Source organism: Vicia villosa, linkage group LG3 (assembly GCF_029867415.1).
Source record: "Vicia villosa cultivar HV-30 ecotype Madison, WI linkage group LG3, Vvil1.0, whole genome shotgun sequence".
In the NCBI taxonomy this organism is placed as follows: domain Eukaryota; kingdom Viridiplantae; phylum Streptophyta; class Magnoliopsida; order Fabales; family Fabaceae; genus Vicia; species Vicia villosa.
This window is the reverse complement of record NC_081182.1, coordinates 37,001,126-37,022,401: the sequence shown is the minus strand read 5'-3', so window position 1 is coordinate 37,022,401 and position 21,276 is coordinate 37,001,126. Positions and strand designations below refer to the sequence as shown.

The 21,276-nt window shown below is 36.6% G+C and overlaps 2 protein-coding genes across 3 annotated transcripts; both read right to left on the bottom strand.

Annotated features, from left to right (window-relative positions):
* Window positions 1-9,601: 9,601 nt before the first annotated feature.
* On the bottom strand, window positions 9,602-10,525 carry LOC131657886 (protein MAIN-LIKE 2-like). The gene is made up of 3 exons (XM_058927236.1): window positions 10,286-10,525; window positions 9,897-10,099; window positions 9,602-9,800 (listed from the first exon to the last, which is right to left on the bottom strand). The coding sequence occupies exons 1-3, from the start codon at window positions 10,523-10,525 to the stop codon at window positions 9,602-9,604; spliced, it is 642 nt and encodes a 213-aa protein (XP_058783219.1).
* A 2,805-nt stretch (window positions 10,526-13,330) lies between these two features.
* On the bottom strand, window positions 13,331-14,403 carry LOC131655421 (protein MHF1 homolog). 2 transcript variants are annotated; one of them, XM_058925308.1, is made up of 4 exons: window positions 14,278-14,403; window positions 14,138-14,209; window positions 13,865-13,945; window positions 13,331-13,742 (listed from the first exon to the last, which is right to left on the bottom strand). In XM_058925308.1, the coding sequence occupies exons 1-4, from the start codon at window positions 14,393-14,395 to the stop codon at window positions 13,630-13,632; spliced, it is 384 nt and encodes a 127-aa protein (XP_058781291.1). In that variant the 5' UTR covers window positions 14,396-14,403; the 3' UTR covers window positions 13,331-13,629. The 2 variants fall into 2 exon arrangements, with proteins under 2 accessions (XP_058781291.1, XP_058781292.1); XM_058925309.1 differs by having other exon boundaries at window positions 13,627-13,759.
* Between the last annotated feature and the right edge of the window lie 6,873 nt (window positions 14,404-21,276).

The window sequence follows — 21,276 nt, the reverse complement described above, 5'->3', positions numbered from 1 at the left end:
CAGGGCACAAAATGAAATGGCTCTTGTTTCGTTATGGGATGTATTGGCCTTCGATGTTAAAAGATTGTATAGAGTTTGCGAAAGGGTGCCAAGAGTGCCAAGAACATGCAGGTATCCAACACGCTCCAGCAAACGAATTAAGTACGATAGTAAAACCGTGGCCTTTCAGGGGATGGGCATTAGATTTGATTGGAGAAATTCACCCCAAGTCATCTAAAGGTCAAAGGTACATTTTGGTAGGAATAGACTATTTCACAAAATGGGTCGAAGCAATACCACTGGCAAATGTGGATCAAGAGGCTGTGATTGAGTTTATTCAGAAACATATTATATATAGGTTTGGAATCCCAGAAAGTATAACAACCGATCAGGGATCAGTCTTTACTGGACTAAAAATGCAAGACTTTGCCAGAGAAATAGGTTTCAAGTTATTTACTTCTACACCTTACTACGCTCAAGCAAATGGACAGGTTGAAGCAGCAAACAAAATAATAATTGGCCTTATTAAGAAACATGTGGGAAAGAAACCCAAGAACTGGCATAAGACTTTAGATCAAGGACTCTGGGCTTGTCGAACATCTCCAAAAGAAGCTACAAATACAACTCCTTTCCAGTTGACGTTTGGACATGATGCAGTACTCCCAATTGAGATATATTTGCAATCAGTAAGAATACAAAGACAAGCAGACATCCCTCCCAACGTGTACTGGGAGTTAATGATGAATGAGTTAGTAGATTTGGACGAAGACAGACTTCGAGCACTGGGAATGATAAAAAGGCAAAAGGAAAGAGTGTCTAGAGCATACAACAAAAAGGTGAAAGGTAAAACTTTTGTTAATAATGACTTAGTTTGGAAAGTTATTTTACCTATATATCGAAAGAATCAAGCACTTGGTAAATGGTCCCCACATTGGGAAGGACCCTTTCGAATCTTAAAAGTATTTTCGAACAATGCTTACGAAATTGAAGAGTTAGCAGAAGATCGTAGGATCTTAAGAGTAAACGGGAAATATTTGAAAAGATATAAACCAAGTATGTACGAAGTAAAGATTGCAAAAACGTAGATACTCAGGGTACTACGAAAGCCAAAATGGTCAGGCATGTGTCAAAACATATATGTCACATTGATCAAAATGGCTTCACAATCAGAATAGATTGTTAAATGGAAGAAAAAGAGTCTAAAGAGACACCAAAATATTTTTCATTCAAAACATAGGAGTATGTGCATTACAAAAGGATCCAAAGAACAGGATCTGAGATTACAAAAGAAAAAGAAAAGCATAAAAAACCTAAGGAAAATACTTGCTAGTTAATCCTTTGGTCTAAACCTTCCAAGGATAACACAGGCAAGGGTTCAGCTTCGAACATATCCATGGCTCCAGAAATGCGCATCCTCCTCACTACACCTTTCCTAAGGAAAATGTAACTGAGGAGTCTCCCGTATGGAAGACAGGTCACGCTCCCTTGACGGTTGACACCAATAGAGACAGCCTTAACAAGTCCTTTAAAGATCATTAAAGGAATGTTAATTTTCTTCCCTCGAAGACCACAGAGGATAAACTCTAAGTCTTCAACCATGATGTTGTTTTCATCAATCCTCCGAGGTTGAAAGTTTCCCACGAGCATATGGTGTCAGATCCTGATAACTTTGGCACTGAAGCGGTCGTTATCCATAAGAGTTCTCAACATGAGATGAGTAGTCATGTTGAAACTGTTGTCATCAAAAGTTTCCCCAGAGTTACTGCATCTCATTAGGTTGGCAATAGTGGTGGGAGTGATGCTAAGACGAGCATGTCGAATAGCAGAATCAATGGTGGTCCTACCTTCAGGATCTATGCGTAGGGACGCATTCATCCAGAATTCTGCCAACATGTTGGGGTAGATAGCACCCTCAAAGACTTCTTCAAAATAGAAGTCCAGTTCTTGATTGACAAAGAGGGTTTCGATGTTGATGAAGTTACGAACAAGTTCATCCTCAAAAAGTCTGAACTCGTTCTTGAGGAGGGCTTTGATGTTATTAAAGGAAAGAGGTCCAGCCATTGCAAGGAAAAGAAAGGTTTTTGAGAAAGAAGTTGTGTGTTTTCTTTTTCTGTGTTTAGTTTGGAGAGAAAGCGCATGAATGAAGAAATGAAGGTAATATTATACCCTTTATATAGACTGGGGATACTGAAGGGTGGTTTTAAATTGTTAATGATTGATTGGACTGCGTTTGGTTTTCCAAAGAGAGAAGTTATGGCTTCCGCCGTTTCCCGCCCTTGGAAGTTGAGAAGTAATCATGAAACTGATGCACGCACGTCTTAAATTGACGTTTTGGAGAAAGTGACGTCACTGTTCAATAATGATTATGGCTAGAGAAGTGGAAACGTCAAGTCTAGAGGCAAGGATGCTGCGAAGGATGTTCAGGGTCTATACGTTGCATTAAATAAAAGCACTGTAGAAAATCTAAAGATATATTTTGGCAGAAATTGAAAGATTCGCTAAAATAGTGCTGGCGAACATTGTAGATATAAAAGAAAAAAATAGAAGTCAAGCATACAAATAGATGTTTCTACAAAGGCTTCGATTACAAAACGAAAATGCAACAAGTTACAGGATTGGAGACAGCTAGTTAAAATCCTCAGGGAGATTGTTTTTAATCTTCAAGTATTGAGTTTCCCACGAAGACATACGAAGCTCAATTAGTGCCCGTTGTTTCTTCAATCTTTCGATCTCTGGCACTAATTTCTGTGCAGTCTCGAAATGTTTAATCCCCGACTGCACCACTTCGAGCAAATCCTGTTGGTTGTATTTTTGTATGGCTGCCTGACAACGTTCAGCTTCCTTTATCTTGTCCTCGAGTACCTTTATCTCTTGTTTCCAGGAGTTGATGTTCTTCTCATAATCATCAAAAGCCTTCTGATTTTCTGAATGTTTAAGCTTGAGGGCCTCACCTTGTTTCGTTGCATCCACAGCAGAGTTCCATGAAGCAGTGTTTTAAAAACCGGACCGGACCGGCCGGTCGGACCGGTCGAACCGGGAACCGGCCAGGTAACCGGTCTGGTTCAATAGTTGGATCGGATATGCCATCAAACCGGTGGGAACCGGTCAAAACCGGGAAAACCGGAAAAACCGGAAAACCGGCGGTTTAATTGCTTTTTTTTTTTTTTTTTTTTTTTAAACTTTTTTTTAACATTTCTTTTAAATTTTTTTTTTTAAACTTTTTTTTTAATATATTTAGTAGTGTATTACTTAAATAGCATTCTCACATAGTTTTTTTCGTTAGTGACAAATTAAAAACTTTATTGTCTATTTGTTATCTTTGATAATAAATTTTCTTAAATAACATCAACATATTGAATTTTATTTGATTTTCTTTTTAGGAAGATCCTATTTTGAATTAAATTTGATACACATTGGAGTTATTTTGTTATAAACTATTCAATTAGATTATGTTGTAATTAGACTTTGTTTAGATTATGTTGTAATTAGACTTTGTTTGCAATTACACTTTGTAATGTTTTACTATTTTATTATGTGTGATACCTTTGTTTAAAATTTGAATTTAAGTTATGAAATTGTGAATTTATGATATGATATTTTTAAAATTTTAAAAGGTAGTTATATTTTTTTAGAGACTGAATCATCCGGTTCGACCGGTTTTATACCTATATAATGACAAGTCTATTCAATCGAGTTATCCGGTTTAATCCGGTTTAATACGGTTTAATCCGGTTTGGTCGTGCGGTTCGACCACTGACCCAGTGGTTCGACCGATAAACCAGTGACCCAGTACGCTTACCGGTTCGATGACCGGTCCGGTTTTTAAAACACTGCCATGAAGAGTCATGAGAGGCCATTGTCTCAGATAGCTCTTTTTCGACATTTTGCTTTCGAAGAATGTTGGCCTGGAGTTGATCAATCAGAGAACCTAGCAGAACAATTACCTCTGAAACTTCTGTGGAGACTTGAAGCAAATCTACTTTCTTTAAAAGTTGATTTAAGTTGAGACTTTTAATAGGTTCCCGGCTGAGAACATCCACAAGATTGACCCCAAAGAATCTCTCTTTTATTTGTCGAAGGAGGCTAGGAATATCTTCCTTGTCACTAGATTCTACAGTCACAGCTGGAGAGACATCAAGTTTCGAAGGCGAAGAAGTATTCACATTCATGATAGCCTTTAGGAAACTAAGAGGATCAGTTTGCTTAAGTTGTTCCAGCTCCGAAGGAGTAGGCTTCGCAGGGGCAAGCGTCGAAGTTGTCTCAGGAATAGCTTCTGTACCAAGAGTCGAAGTTCCTTGAGGATCTTGTTTTTCTGGTTTAGAAGTCTCCTCCATAGCATCTTGCTCCGATGCAGTATCTCCGCTGTCATGTGGTTGTAGGTTCACATTGTCGCTGCCTGAGAATGGGTGATCTTCTTCCAAATTTTTGTCTTGGTGAGTAGGTGGGGATTCGTCAGTGGATTGGCTTTCTTCGACTGGTTCATTAGGCAATATGGTGGCGATTGTCCTAGCATCTTCGAAGACTGGGGAGAGAACATGAGTTTTGTTTTGAGAGGTATCTGTATTAAACGGAGCAGAGTTAGTCATAAATATAAGCCTTTGAGGGTTTATTGACGAAAGTTAAAGTTTGGCGATTACCGTAAAGTTTGTCAACATTAATGGTAAGGTCATGATCCTTAAAACCTGAAGTGGCAGTGCCAGCATCATCCTGCAATAACAAGGTAAAATGTCAGTTCAATCATTTAGTTAAAATTACAAGATAATATGTGGGGTGAGACCCAAATACCTTGGTTGGGATATTATCTGGACTTGAATTATGACTTTCAACAACAAAAGCATTGCTGGCAACTTTCAAAGGAGACTCTTCAGAGGATGCCTTATCGCCAGGAGAAGCAGCTTTAGAGGGACTTATCCCTTTCCCTTTTCTTGAAGGGGTAACAGCTTTTTGTTTCTTCCTGTGTCCTTGTCTAGTACGAGGAGGGGATTTATCTTCGCCATCTGAGGCAGCTGTCGAAGAAACTTTCCGCTTCGAACCTGTTGGGGGTTTCGAGCTCTGGAAAATAGATGATAAGTAAGATGAGTACTACTCACAAATTGTACAAGATTAAGAATATGAGATGGGTATGTACCGTGGGCTTCTTGTCAGTGACGATGGAGTCACTCTCACTTAGTTTGTTGCTTTTAGATGTCCCAGAATCCCTTTGGGCAGGAGCTTCCTTAACCTTCCTCCTTCGTGCAACAGCTGTAGTTGAAACTGAAATCAGTATATCAGCAAAGAAAAGAAAAGTCAGTCGAAAAGATTGTCTGAATCCAAACCTTCAGGTATTGGAGTCAAGACACGAACATGTTCAAGATCTATATGTAGATGTCCTTTGAAAGTATCCAAGGTATGCTTAGTCGGAACCACTCGTTCGGCGCGTTTTTTAGTACTGTTTTGAAGGTCTTTTAGAACGTTGCCACACACAAACCAATTTGGAAAAGGAGGGCTCAAAGCCACACCAAAATCCGCACTTGGCAGTGGAGGTAATTTTGGAGGATTAAGTTTGAAAGCCACTTCATAACGTAGTTCTGGTCGAACATACGAGGGCAACTTCAACTTATCCAGTTTGGCGGAAAACTTTTCGCGCAAAATGACTGCAGCCTCACGAACGGTCCGACTAAGATCATCAGGCCTGTAGATAGTTTCAAAGAATTTTTGAAAAGCTTGGATTTTTTTAATATGAGTTAAAGTACCTTTGTGAAAATTCTCCTGCACATCAGTAAAAGCTGCAGTTAGTTCTTGAGCAAGACTATCGGCATCAAAGATTTGGGAGTTATAATAATCCGTCCACCATTGGTGAAAATCTGGTGTAGAGTAAAAAGCAGGTTCGAAAGGAACAGGAGAAAAATTGGTGGTGCCAACGTATTTGTTGATTTTTGTTTCACATTCTCCTTCAGTCAAGTACAAGGTATGGAAACACATATGGCTCCTTTTCTCATATAAGCACTTGGGTTTTATTTGAACCAACCCAAACTGTCTCGAGACCAAATTTGGTTGATAGCACACGAGAATACATTGACCTTTTGATGGTCGAAGGCGATGAGAAAATAACCTTGGAGTCAGAAAGGCTTTCCAAATTTCCATAGACTCAGTTTGTTGATCCTGAGATGTTGATGGGAATTTTCGAGTAAACCATTCGGGACCTATTGTTCTGTGTACAAACGGGGCCATAGAAGGTTCGAACTGATTACGCTTGGCAAACATCATTGAATACGCCAGAAAGTGTTCACGAAGCTTCCCAGTTTCTTCTTTTGGAGTTAGGTAAGCTAACCTGGTCCCTTCTATAGTTCGATTCTTGATTTTGCTATCTTCCTCATTGACGTTTCCTCGAAAGGGAAGATGAGTTTCGAATGTAGCGTTAAGCCACAGTTGCAATAGCCAGAAAGGACCAGCATAAAGCAAAGTACCGGATTTGTAATTCTTGGTAAGGTTTGCAGCTTCGCTGAGGTTTTCATTAAGAAACCCTAAAAGCAGTTGGCTGAGGTTGAGCTTTTTTCCAGCATGCAACTGATTAGTCATGCAAAGGTATCTCTTTGCAACTTGTATGGATCTTGAGCAGAAGGCACATCGTGAGAGCCATAGCGCTAAGAAAGCAATATGCTCTTCATCAGATACTGCCATTTCAGTGGTGATATGGTGCTTCTGGATGAATGCAGTATAAGTGACTATCGAGTCATTAAAACCAATAGTATCAGTATCCATCTCATTGGGATCGAAGGTTTCGCCAGTTGGTCGAAGTCCTGTAATCGCAGCCACATCGAAAAGAGTGGGGGTAACAATTCCACATGGGAGATGGAAAGTGTTGTGAGAAGCATCCCAAAAGTGAACCGCTGCTACTAGCATGGGTTGGTTATATTCTAAGCCTGTTTTTGACAGTTGAATCAAATCGTATATTCCTAACGATTTCCAGAAGGATTCTTTCTGTTTCTCTACTTTTTCTAACCAGGCATAGTACAAATCAGGATCTTTGGCTAAAGGAATTGACCTAAACACTTTTACAAAGTTGGTCATATAGTTTAACCTAATTTTCGTCAAAGCCAAAGGGGTTACAGTTGAAGTTTCTTCAATGTTAGCAGATTCTCCTGAGGGAGAACAACCATCTTCATCTATCTTAGTTTTGCTAACTAATGGTCTAGTCTGGTAATAAGCAGGGAAGAATCTATTCAGAGATGAAATATTCTCACCTGGTAACGGACCCATAAAAGCAAGAGATTTTCCAGAAAGTTCAAAGGGAATGATTACCTGGGAAGCGTAAATAATGCGTGCTTCTTCGGTGTTAGGGTTTGGAATGTGCTCTTGTTTCCCAGACCGTGTTGTTGATTGGAGCTTCAGAACAGGTTGAAGAACATTTGAAGATGAAGCCATAGAAAGATTTTGATTAAGAAAGCAAGATTTTGAAAAGATTGAGGATGTTGGGTTTTCTGTTGAAGAAGATGAAGAAATAGGAATGAAAGGTTGTATAAAAGTGCAAGACCAAGTATTTAAAGGTTTAACGGAAACCCTTTTTAAATCTTTTGGGTAAAACCCAAAGAACACGTGGCTGCTGGTGATTTAATCCGACGGCGGTCGAATAAATTAGCTTCACTCCTAGTATGTAGGAGTAATGATCAAGAAGTAAGGTCAAAAACGTGGGAATGTAAGTTATGAGAAGACATCTTTGAAAATGACAAGACGTTTTGGGAACAGGGTCATCAATGATTATGACGTTAGTCAGCAGTCTTGGAACTCTCAAAGATCAATAAGAAACGAAATCTTATGATGACAAGAAACGCCTATTTCTGTTGATTTTCGAAACAGGCATTTATTGGGGGCAATTTGTTAGCTGAAGATTTCGTCTTATAATATTTGTCCTTCGAAGAAGTGGAAAATCGAAGGAAAGATGGTTACTGATGGCCATCCCTTAAAAATAAAAATGGCTACTGATGGCCATGCTTCGAGAATAAAGATTTCTAAGTTCGTTATGAAGATAATGAATACTGAAAGCTAGTGAAAGTATGTGTCCTCGGGGACTTAGACAAAATTTATAAAATATATTCAAGTGTTACTACTTAGCGTGTTTTCGTAGTGTTTTTAATACACTGCCACGCGTCGAAGACGGACTCAGGCGGGAAGATTTGAAATTCGAAGACGGTTTCGTAACTGTCCAAGTAACAGATGGCGTCGCTGGAAGTTCTTATGAGAGACGTGGCAGCAGATTAGTGTAGGACCGTTAAGGTCGAAACTAGTATAAATAGGAGTCTTAATGTTAGGATTATGTGTGTTCATTTTGTACAAATCACTCACATATTTACTCAAGTATCAAGTGTTAAGAGAAAGAGTTCGCTGAGAAAATGTACGTATGACACCACCACCTTAATACATGTGTATTATCTTTCGTTTTCAAATATTTTTCAGAATTACTGGATTCCATTTACTTCTTGCCATTTACATTTCTGTATCTTTATTTTAATGTCATTTACTTTCGAATTACTTTCATGTCATTTATTTTCAAAGTCTTTAACGTTCCTGCATTCTAAGATTCTTTACGTTTTAACAGTCCTTTTAGTTTCATATGTTATGTTACTTATCTTTTCATTGAAATCATACTTACATATAACAAAGTGATTATCAAGATTACTCGTTCTTTATCGAACAACGCTTATTGAAGAAGATGAATCATGAATATGGTTCAAATGAACATTGATAATAATCTTTTTGACTATGTGTCCTAGGATCAATCTAGTCGATCCTGCGAGTAACCAAATCATATTTATTATAGTTTGGAAGACTAGCGGTTGTTTACCGGAAATCACCGTAAATAGCACCACCCTCCTGAATTATCCTTTTGTCCAATGCTTCCTGCTCAATCAACTGTATCTGCTATCATATCGACAGGAGATCAGTGGCATGGTCATCCTCGGCCTGGTGGGTCTCCAAGAGCTCCTCGTGCGTTGGCTTAGGTGGACGTCCAAGAGCTTCAGGTGTCATGATATGATGTGACACTTGATAAAACCATATCACGTATTTATTTACACAGTGTCAGCTCTCGATGACCCGCATACGCCGATACTCCTTTGGCACCAAATGATGCTCCCAATCCTAAAAGATAGCAGTGAGATCTCGGCGGGTAACGGTGTCGGGAGCTGCCTCAAATGGAGACCTAGGTATCATCTGCACGCGCCCAAACTGTCTGATTCATCACTCTGGCAGATATCTGACCATGGTGTTGGTCCCACATGCCAACAATCTGAAATATAACAAGATGAGGTCGAAGGGGAACACCCGAAGGTAATCAGGAAAAGGATTCCAATTGATGTCATCGTGAGCAGTACTATCGAGATCGTAGCCATGAATGTAGTGGAAGTAAAAGATGATCCAGCTCTGAAACACAAATATGAAAATATGTTAGTACAACTTAACAAATAACATATTAAAAGTTATATAATTAAAAATAAATGTACCATGAGGAGTGTGCAAGACCCAGTCAACTGTTTGGTCCTCCAGTTGCATGCTTCATTCAGCTTCGGATATAGGTATACCAGAATGGCGGCCCCTCAATTCCACTTATGAACTGCACTCAAATCCATAAAGTACTGGAGGTATGTCATGTCCATGTAGGTTGCATTTTTGTCCACAAAGAGGGATGTGTCAACCAAGAACATGAACCAATGCGCAGAGCACAGGCTCGGTGGTACTCAACAAAACCCTCATCCTCCTCATCCTCGGCCCCAGCTGCCGCTACTAAGTGGTGCTCATAAATCTCCTTTAGGGTGGAGAATCGAACATGCGCCCCATTCGTTAACCTACACTCAAAATCGGCCATATATAGGTCCATACCCAGATAATCCACCACCCACTCGATGGCCTCAACCCTCTGTATCTATAAATGGTTCAGTAACCTCCCTCTGATAGGCAAGTGGAGCAGAAAGGCCACATCATGCAGTGTGGTCGTCAACTCCCCAATAGGAAAGTGGAAAGACAACGTCTCCATGTCGCACCTTTCGAAAAATGCCCCCTGCATGCCGTGGCTTATGGTAATATATTTGGTACAGCATAACCCACCAAGTCCGGATCCAGCAACAACATCATTAACCCACTCAACCTATGGTTTAAATAGATCAAATATTTTTCGTGAATGACTCACGGGTTTTATGGGCATCCATTCCTGTCACAGAAAAGAGAAGAAAAGAAAAGAATGTTAGTTATTGGATCCTAGATAAACCTTTTAAATTCATTTCAACTATTTGTAAGTAAACCGTTTAAATTAAAAAGTGTATTAAAAAACAACCTCGTCGTCCCAAATATGTCGAGCGGCATGGTCATGATAGTATATTAAGACAGACATGTCTGAAGACACTCCCGGATAGCCGCCCTCCTGTGCGTCTTGAGCATCGTTGTCGTGCTCTGGGTGAACCTCAGGTACCTCCTCCTGCTCCTCCTCATCCTCCTGACTAACCTCACGAGAGGAAGATGGCCGAGACAGCCGACTCCTCGGTGCTGATGAGGATCCCGTAGGCGTTTCTTTCATTTGGACTTGGACTCGACCCCGTTACCGAGTTACTCCTTGTTGTGCGGCTCTCTTGCGTTGAGTTGAGGACGTCTGGGTTGGCCTCCCATGTCTAAGTCGATCTGTCGGTGCCTGGTTGTCAGTCATTTTCCTGAAAAAATGTCACAGGTAAGAATATGAAACATATTTGAAAAAAAAAACTCAGAGAAATTTTCGGAAGTGCATATCCGAAACTAGTTAGAGGTTATTACGGATATGCACTTCTGAAATAACCTGCGAACAACTATTTTTTACGAACTTCCTTTTCTTGCCCTAAGTCATCCAAAATCCTATTTTTTCCATGTAAACACTATCATTAAAGTACAATAACTTTAACCTACACATTATCCTAAATTCTAACAACCATAATAACAACTTTTAGCTAGAGGTAGAATCTAGAGGAAACTTACAAATTTTTGGAATTTTGAGTAGAACTTGAAATGAGCTTTGAGCTTTTAGGAATGCTTGAATGGAACTTGTAGAGTAGGAATGCTTGAATGAGACTTTGTAAAAATGGGCTAGAAGTAAAAATTTGGTGTTTGAAGAGAATGCAAATAGTGAGGGTGGTTGTTTGCGTTTTATGAAATACCCCAAATTATTTCGGATATGCATATTGGAAAATACTTTTTTTTAAATGGTGACTTCGGATGTGCATATGCAAATTCACCTTCTTTTTTTTTTAAATGTGTCTTCATATATTCATATCCGAATCATAAGGATATTTTCAAATTTTCACCGCATATTTATGAGGAGGTATATGGGTGCAATTGATAATTTCTCTTGATTTTTCATCTTAGTTGGTGAACAACACATAGAGTTGAAAAAGGAATCCTCAAAACAATGGTTGTGTTAGTTGCATCGTTCCAATCTTGGTCCGTTGGATTTGGGTGTGAATAGATCCCGTGGGTTTGGGGGGTGTATTAAATCATGTGCGTAATATGATTCATCTTTTTTTTTTTTTCATGCTGTAATATGATTCATCTTTAGTCGCCTTAGTTAAGTTTTTTTTTTTTTAAAAGAGAAAAAAATTTCTATTCACCTCATATTTTTCATATATCCTATAAAAAAAATCCATTTTGTTCATTTTGGTCATTTTATCTAAAAATTTATTTTTTAAAAATCACAAATATAAACGTACTAAATAAAATAAATCATAAACAATTCACGGTTAATATTTTTGAAATATTAAAAGAAATTATTAATTCATTTAATTTATTTATTAAATATATAAAAATATATTATTTGAAAAATATATTAATTTTAAAATAGATTATAATATTAATAAATTATTATCTATACTTTAATCTTTAATATTATAATAATTTATATATATAATATTTTTTAATAATTTATTTTAAAAGTTCAAAGTTATTACCGTAGATTTACTTGAAATTTCTTTTTTTTTATTGCATTGTTTTGATATGTGGTTTTGTTTTGCCTGTAAATTTACTTACAATTTCTTTTGTTATGTTATAGAATGGCGCTTTTAGACTATAAATACACATTTCAGAAGGAAATTTCCAGACACTGAGTAAGCCGGTACTTTAATCCCACATTACTAACTTATATTGAGCTTAGGTGGTGTTTATGAAATTGGACACTTAGTCCCACATCGAGAGTGATGTTACTCCGGTGGTACTTCATATCGTACAATCAGATCTTGTGAAGTTGAACTATATTCAATTCAAATTCTAAGAGTTGATTGATCCCGTAGAGATCATAGTTTTTTATGCTACTCTGTAAAAATCGTACACTTCCAAATTTTATACATCATCCTCCATCTAAGCCACCAGTTTTTTACTCATTTTTCTATCACTTAGGGTATGTTTGATTTGGAAGAGAAATTATGAAGAGAGAAATAGGTAAGAGAGTGTGAAAAGAGAGAAAGAAGTGAGAAATAGAGTTGATTTAATATATTGTTTGGTAGAAGAGAAAGATAAGAGAAATAGAAGAGAGAGAGTAATATGATTATTTTTAAATGACAAAATTATCCTTAAATAAAATAAAAAATAAAAAAATAAACATAATATTATATTATATGAGCACTATTTATGGAGGATATAATTGGAATACCTTAAATATTGTGCATCTCTAGTCTATTTCTTCTCATATATGAGAAGACTCCAAAAACAGTAGGGTCCACATGTTTTATATCTCTCTTCCCTCATTCTCTTCACGACCAAACAAGAGAAGTATGAGTCTTCTCTCCTATCTCTCTCTCTTCAACCTCTCTCTCTCTTCTATTTCACCTCTACCAAACACACCCTTAGTATAATCCGTCTCTCTCCATGAAAGACAAAACAATTAATTATTAGAATGTACTATTACATTCCAAGAAAGCTTCTTTGAAACAACAACCCTGGTCTAATTGAGGTTCTTTCCTCTACCAACCTTCATACCATATGGTCAAAGGTAGATAATAAGGCATTATGTGGTGGCTCAAAGAATTTACCAAGCAAACCTGGCGAAGAAGATGAGCAATTCAAACAAGCAGTTTTTCTGCCACTCCACAAATTTTAATATATTAGTCTATTAGACTCAACCTGTAGAATATGTTTTTTGGGTTTGTCGTAACAGAAACAAGATCATAATGACAATTATGCTTCTGTTTCTACTTTCTATGCTCTCTAAAAGATTTCCAGGATTTTGAATTCCTTCTAATTTTGGGTGATTAGTTTTGTATTCAACATAGATTATTATTGGACATAGATCATAATAACGTGATCCAATTTCAGGATTTGCTAGGAGACACAATGTACACCTGTTAATACGGCCAGTCCAAACTCTCATTTAGACCTGAGTCAAGTGGTTCTCGTTTTTCCAACAGAGTCAACTAGCTAGATTAATACTTACAAGCACCAAAAAATAGGCATTGCAACAATAATTCTGTTTGACCTAGAATATTTATACAAGTATATAAAGCACATTTCTTTGCCTTACATAGACTAACCCTTTAGCATTGGCTGATATTAACTATTAAGCTCCAAAGGATGCATAAGACCATAAAGAATAATACTAATCGATATACCAAAACAGGTAACAAATCCAAGAATAGAGGCCAATTTAAAATCATAGCAATATTCGCACTAAACAGTTGTTTTGTCATTCTTCTTTCGCTTCCGCTCAAATTGACGATCTTTGGCTTTTAAATCATTGGAGAAAGTCCTCAACAAGCCAGATAAATGTTCATTTCGATGCGCTGAACCAAAACACACACTACAATTACTTTATCGATAATTCATTCAAAATCTTAAAATCAAAATATACACATAAACAATATAATCAACAAAAAAGCCAATGCGAAAACATTTCAAAACTAACCAGAGAGTATAACATCTTCTATATTTACGGATTTACGATTTGCATGCTGTGAGAATAGTTGAAGATCCTTAGCTAACCGCTCTGCTCACATAACAGTTACTTTAATCTCAACATTATGAACTCAATTACTCAATAATCAACATACAAATGGAAACTATACCTAATTAATCCATCAACATGTAAAATTATCATTGTAACAGAAACTACTTCATACACGTTGTAATCATAGGGGTTTTAATTCGAAGAACACGAAAAACAATAACTGTACATTACCGGTGTATTTGAAGGCTAAATCAGCGACGCAAGCGACGACGACGTTCGATACTTCCATGCCGCTTTTGCTTGCTGTGAATCGTAAACGAGAATTAGGAACTTGAATCGTAAACGAGAAGAGAGTGTGAGAAGAATTGAACCTTGAGATTCGGCGATCGAGATTGCGGAGAGTCTGAATCTGTCGCGTAAGAGCTTCATTTCCAAGTCGTTTTCCACTTCGCTGCTGCTACCGCTTCCACCTACTCCTTCCGTTGCCATTCCTCTGATTTCAGATGAGATTCAGTGGAGGGAAAATCAAATCTGACTAGAAAAGTGTTATCGTTATGGGCTCAGTTTCTTATGTGACTGGTCCAATCAATATACGGGCTTTTCTGTTATATAGTGCCGCTAATATTAGCACCTCCATTTTTTGGGTCAACTAAACCAAATTAATTTTTCTTTGAAAAAGACTTTAAAAAAATTTACTTTGAAAAATAAATGATATTATTATTATTATTATTATTATTATTATTATTATTATTATTTATTATTATTATTATTATTATTATAACAAATGTGACGGTTTTTATGAGATAAATGAAGTAATATATGTTTAGTTCGGGAGGCAGAAATAGATTATTTAATTCCACGAAAGAACCATAGATGATGATGATAATGGTCTTGAACAATGGCTTCTACCTCCTTTACGGTGACGTAGGGTGGACCTGCATGGTTAGCACTCCAACGTCCAAGTTAGTTCAAGATTAAAGAAGAGTATGGTGAAATTGAAGATCATAGATTGTGTACCATCTCATAGCATGAAAACTGTTTCATATGTTGGGTCGAGTAGAGTGTGTCTTATTTGGAGTAGGCCTTGGTCGATTAGGCCTTTGGTCGATCCAGAATAGTTTCCCCCAATGCTTGATCAAGCACTGAAATAGATGGGGTAAGTCTTAAGTATTATTGATCGACATTTATATTGTAGTCCGGCGTGGAGCATAACTGAATTGCTTAGGGATCAATTTTTTGAAAAGTAATGGGGACAAGCACATTTAAATCGGTTTTAACACTGATACCTTCATCAATCATTCCTAACATGTGTGATAACGTGACCAGTTAGAGTATGGCGCGGTTTAGAGAATACTTAAGTGAACTCGAGTTGGTGTGTATCAATAAGTGGAAATATATTCATTGATCTAATGATCCATGTTCACAATTGGTCTTGATGCTTCAAGACTCATTGCTTATAAATACGATGAGTCAAAAAGTTTATAGTTTTCGTAACTTTTAGCTTTTAAGCTTTCAGTTACATTTCCAAAGAAACATTTTCGTTCCTTTCCCCTAAGAGCACTACTAAAAGTGACTTAGAGCTTTTCGTTAAGTTTTTCGCATTTTTAATTTTTCATGTTTCATTAACCTTCTTTAACAAGGTATCTTTATCATTCAAGTTTTTCAGCATCCTCTGTTTTATCTTACCAAAATGAGCAGTAATAACGCCGATTCAGTGAGAGATTTTGAAGTGAAAACTTCATCAGGGTCATCTTCTAATTCCCTTTGCTCCTCTTTTAGCAACGGTCATGTAGAACCAGAGGTTATAACCTAGGTTGTTAATCTTAGATAGAGGTGCGTAGCACCGGACCTCCTAAATGCTATAGTGGCATAGCGGATAGCGGAATGACCGCTATTATGAGCTTTTAAAAACCAAGGTAAATACTTAATATAAAAACATAAATACTAAAATAGGTTCCAACAACATACATAAATACTAAAAATAGGTTCCAACAACATTCATAATGACTTGAAAACAAAAGTTGCAACATACATAAACCAAAAGTTGCAACATACATAAACTAAACATAATGACTCAAATTAGTAATCTACTCAAAGTTTCTAAATCAAATTCTAAACGTAAACAAAATGAATAAATCACATCCGCCTCATCTTCATTTCTAAGTTCCACCACATTAATATCATCTTGCTCATCACTTGATTCAATTTCAAACACTTCTTCTTCTTCTACCTCCAACTCGTCATCTCCATTAGACACTAATGTAGCAAGTCTATGCCTATTAACTCTTGTTGGTTCATTAGCCCCAACGACATTATCAACAATTTCCCAAGTCAAACCCTCTTCTCCTAAAACCAAACCATCTTCCAGTATTCCATTTTCATCCTCATTTTTTTGCAACCATTCATAACATTCATCAATATTGTTAAGGAGAATAAGATCAATTAAATCATTGCTATTGAAACGTTCTAGAAGAGCTTGATTGTACTTCACAAAATCCAAGTCTTGTAGCTTTTGATGCTCTAGCTTGCTTCTTTTCTTAGAATGAATCTATATTATAATTTGTATAGATAATTGATTTCAAATCTCACAACTCCAATCTAACTACACAAAAAAACTATTAATTTTTAACTTACTTGCTCAAAAGTACTCCAATTACGCTCACATCATGATGAGCTGCATGCTAGGCTCAACACTTTTATTACAATTGCTTGCAAATGAGGACAATGGTTCCATACATGGTACACCACTTAGCTGTAAATTATAATGCAATAATAAATTAGTATTGAGTATGCCATTTTAAATTAACAAAAGAATGGACTTTAACTTACCAGGGGACATGGTTTCCTTAATTCTAACTGCATAAGGCATGCCAAATGTCCCACTAGCCTTCCGATAAAAAGCAATCTAAGATAGACTTTTGTCATTCTCTATTTAATCTATTGAAAGCCTTTGAATACAATCAAATAGCCCATCTGTCACTTCCGTGTCTTTGTCGATGTTTGGATCATTATAAAAGTGTTATGGGTTAAGGAAATGCCCAACTGCATACAATGGACGATGTAGTTGACACTCCCATCTACTATCTATGATTTTAAAAATATAAGAATACTTACTCTCAATTCCATTGAAAGATTTTGCTATACTTTCCTCTACCCTATCCATTGCCTCATATATGTACCCCATTGCCGACTTTTTCTCATTATCAACTCATCTTAAAACTGTCACTATAACCCTCATTTCCTTAAGAGAGTATAAAACATAATTGTAAAACGATGTCATGAGAACAACAGCACATGCCCTTTTCCCCTTAACCTCTTTTGATGTCTTTGTGTCCAACCATGCTTGTGATACAAATATTATTCCAAGATTATTCTTTAGTTTATACAATCTTTGAAGCGTGAGGAATGTTGTTGCAAACCTAGTAACTCCACTTCTAATCAATTCAGCTCCTTCAGTGAACGTCTTCATTAATTTAAGGGTTATGGTATGGTTGTAGATGAATCCAACACGAAATTGTCCTCTTGTTATGGCCCTCTTAACAGTAGACAACTTTCCTATGCCTTCTAACATTAAATCCAAGCAATGTGCAGCACACGGAGTCCGATAAAGTCTAGGATATTTATCTTCTAAATATTTTCTTAAGATCAAAACAAATGAGCTGAATAAGTAACCAATTTACATCAGATTAGTAGAAATTAGTAACCAATAAACTTTATCACATTAGTAGAAATCATCAAAGGAGAACATTATTACCTGCCAAGACATAGTTGCTACCATTGTCACTCAAAACTTGCATGACATTTGCTTCTCCAATCTATTGAACAAATGAGTCCAACAACTCAAATGTCTTCAATCTGGTTTTCATGTAGCTCGAACCATCAATACTGCTCACAAACATACTCCCACTTAGAGTATTAACCATAAAATTGATCAATGTCCTAGACTTACAATCTGTCCACGCATCCGACATGATAGAGTATCCCAATTGAGTTCGCTCTATCACCAACCTTTGTACCTTTTTCTTTGTGAACTATAGTTCCTTTTTGAGCAAGGGAACTCTAAGTTCATGGTAATTGGGAGGCTTCAAGTGCCGCCCATAGTTTCCAACAGCTTCAATCACCAACTTAAAGCTTTTGGATTTCACAACATTAAAATTTAGCCATTTTGATATAAGAAACGAGCAATGTATTGGTTAGTTAACGCCCTTGCATTTTCCACACAAGAATCTTTAATGGATGTTTACATTTTAGCTAGTGAAAGTGTCTTCTTTTGTGATACTTCTGGATTTTGAAACAATATCGTATCCATAGGGCCTTTAGCATTATTCTCGGTTCTGGAAGCAGCGGTTGAACGTCTTTTTCCCGTTCTTAGGTTTGATACTTCTTGGACAACATCTTCACACTCTTCATTAACATTAACGTCTACCATATATGCATCACTTGCAGCTAGTTTTTTTTTTATCATAACTGTCCTGCAGAATTTTCTTAATGTCAGTTGGAATTTTTCTGCAAGCTCTAGCCTCTCCCCTTATCCTCAATTGATGCTTCTTAGCTAGTGTTATTCCTCTTGTTGAAGGATGCTAACAAAAAATCACAAACAATAGTTTTTTTCTTTGATCTTTATAGGAGTTCCACTGCTAAGCTATGTCAATATTGTCACCAATAGGTTTAAAAAAACCTTTGTTGTTGGAAGTTTGTGTTAAACTTAAACTTGCAGAAGATGATGATGCCATGGTTTCTAAGTAGATGTGAATGGATGAGAAAAAGATGAATAGGTGAAGAGGAAAGTGGAAATAAGGTTGAGAAAGATTGATGTTTGTTGTGAAGAGAAGAGAAGGAAAAATTATGTGAAGAAAACAAATTGGAAGAGTGGGTAGGAGAAGGAGAAGTTCTGTGAAGAAAAAAAATGGAACATGAATTAAAACTAGGGCATAATGGAACGACTGCTGTTTCCAGTGAAGAGAGAGATTTATGACCTAATGTCTTACTTTTAGTTTTTATAATAATTAAATAAAAGAGAAAAATACAAATTTGCACTTAAAAAAATTCAAAGTTACAATTGGGACCTCATCTTCACAATAGCGGTCTGTAAAGCGCTACATACCCCTATTGCGTCGCTATTCCACTGCTATGCCTCATTCAAATCGCGACTGCTATTTCTACTATTTCAAATAGTGGTTAACAGATCAAGAGCGTCGCGGGGAGGGCCTCTACCGTTACGTTACACCTCTATAGCGCCGTTATAGTGCGCTATTGACAACCTAGGTTACAACCATATATGACGACCCTGGGTCAGTAGGAATGTTATATCCTTCCTTGGAGGGAGAAACTTTTTCTCAGGGTTGTTGGACGCCCTTATATCAAATTTTTGCATAAGAAAAAATCACATTGAGGTACCATTACTCCTTCGCGTCTTGTTAAAGGAAGAAACGAGGGCTAACTTTCATAGGGGGAAGTTGCCAAAGATTTTCTTCAGGTTCATTTGAGGGTCGAAAGCCATAGGCCTAACAATGTTGAGGTGTTGAAGCATATAACCCTCCAACGTCGGTCAGTTGCACAAACGTATAATTGGGTAGACGCAAAGGTAGCGGGTACTTCTTCGATCCTGGGCACTAAGGTTGCCTTAAGAGATGTTAACAAAATTTCAATGTGTTGATTGGTTACTTGAGGACAAGTAACGTTTCAAGTTTGGGGTTGTGGTGACATGTTGTCATTGCACGCCAGTTAGCAAGAAAAATCGACCAAATTCGACAAGAAATGAGCAAGTTAGAAGCAAACGAGCAAAAAGAGCTTTTAAAAGAACTTTTGGGTAAAGAAAAGCACTTATTTGAAAAACTAGCGAACAAAATGATAAAAAATTTATTGTTTTTTCTCTAGAATTTACGCGCCCACTTTGAGCTATAGCATCCGCATTGAACTAATGATTATGCAACGCGCCCGCGTTAGAAGCCAGTGCACCCACAATTCTGATTTAGCAGACACGTTTTCTAACTGCTTCATAAGAAAAGGGAAAGGAAAAACGAGGGGATCGATTCTTGAGAGAGAAAAGTGATTTTGGAGCTTTTGGATGAAGATGAGAAAAACACAAGAAATGAAGTTGAAATGTGTTAACTTTTTCTTACTTTTCTGAAAGTCTCTTATCAGATTCTAAGCATAAGATAGAGAATCTGAATCAGAGCTAAGTGTTTAGCAACAGATAAAAATAGTTCAGAGGTAAAGAAGAATAACACAAACGATATATCCTGGTTCCTCCCATAAATCAAGAGTAGTTCAGTCCCCTTGTACTTCCAAAAGATATTGCTTATAAATGTGACCAGAGGGTGTAAGTTATAATATATCCGTTAGGAGCCATCAGCCATAAACTATAAGCTATCAACTAACTTATCAGTCAATCGTTGTTTTTTTTATCAAAAACAGACTTAGAACAACACCTGCCCAATTGGCCTCTACAATTAGGAGTATTTAAAGTGGTGTTTCAATATATTTAGACCATTTACAATGGGCATGTTGAATAATTTATTAAGTAGTTGAATGAGTGTAATGGGGGTGTTGAATGGGGTGTTGAAAATGAGATGAATTAAATTGTGTTGAATAAATTCAACATGTTGAATAAGAGAGAGTGGGGGCTACAAAAAAACTTGGCAAAATATTATTGGTTGTTGTAATTTTTTATTTATTTTATCACAATCATTTGGGGTCAATTATTTCATAGTAGATTATTTTTTTTTATTTTTTTTTTTTACCAAAATTCATCATTTTTTTCTCTATAAATAAAGACTAGTTTCATTAGATTTGGACACAGAGAAAAAAACTTTCTTCTCTCTAATTTTTCTATTTAACTCTCTTGTTTGTAGCTCTTAACATTAACTTAATTAAAAATATAACATTAGAAAAATAAAATTAAAATAAGTTTTTTTTTTTTTTTTAATAAGCAATTTGTAACTAGCGGGTTTCGAACCTGAGCCCTTGAGAGGAGCACACTCTCAGGGTCCAAGCGTTTCTCCGCTAGATCACACACACGCACACAAAATTAAAATAAGTTATTAAATTAGAAAAATTAAAATAAATTATTTAACTCTTAATTATTTTAATTTAATTTCAATCGATAATTGTTATTAATATATAATCACAAAAATAAAAACACAAAAAAATAATAATATGCAATAAAAGTGGTGGGTATTGAATTATTAGGTGGAAGATAGATGATAATGTGGAGTGTAAAAAATGAAAAAATAGAGTGTTGAATTTAGAAACCATTATTGATAGTCTTAGGATGAATTTTTAATGTTTTGGGTATACAAAAAGAGAATTTCTTTATTCACCTCCTATGGGGGTCACCTCCCGCGGAAAATAAAAAATACCCCTACTTC

What these genes read in the sequence shown, in the direction of transcription:
- LOC131657886 (XM_058927236.1), bottom strand. Translation starts at nt 10,525, where the DNA reads ATGAAAGAAACGCCTACGGGATCCTCATCAGCACCGAGGAGTCGGCTG. An exon ending in GACATATTTGGGACGACGAG is followed by an intron (nt 10,100 to 10,285) that starts GTTGTTTTTTAA and finishes TTTAAACCATAG; the next exon opens with GTTGAGTGGGTTAATGATGT. An exon ending in CACTTGCCTATCAGAGGGAG is followed by an intron (nt 9,801 to 9,896) that starts GTTACTGAACCA and finishes TTTTGAGTGTAG; the next exon opens with GTTAACGAATGGGGCGCATG.
- LOC131655421 (XM_058925308.1), bottom strand. Translation starts at nt 14,395, where the DNA reads ATGGCAACGGAAGGAGTAGGTGGAAGCGGTAGCAGCAGCGAAGTGGAA. An exon ending in CTCGATCGCCGAATCTCAAG is followed by an intron (nt 14,210 to 14,277) that starts GTTCAATTCTTC and finishes TACGATTCACAG; the next exon opens with CAAGCAAAAGCGGCATGGAA. An exon ending in AGAAGATGTTATACTCTCTG is followed by an intron (nt 13,743 to 13,864) that starts GTTAGTTTTGAA and finishes GTTTTGGTTCAG; the next exon opens with CGCATCGAAATGAACATTTA.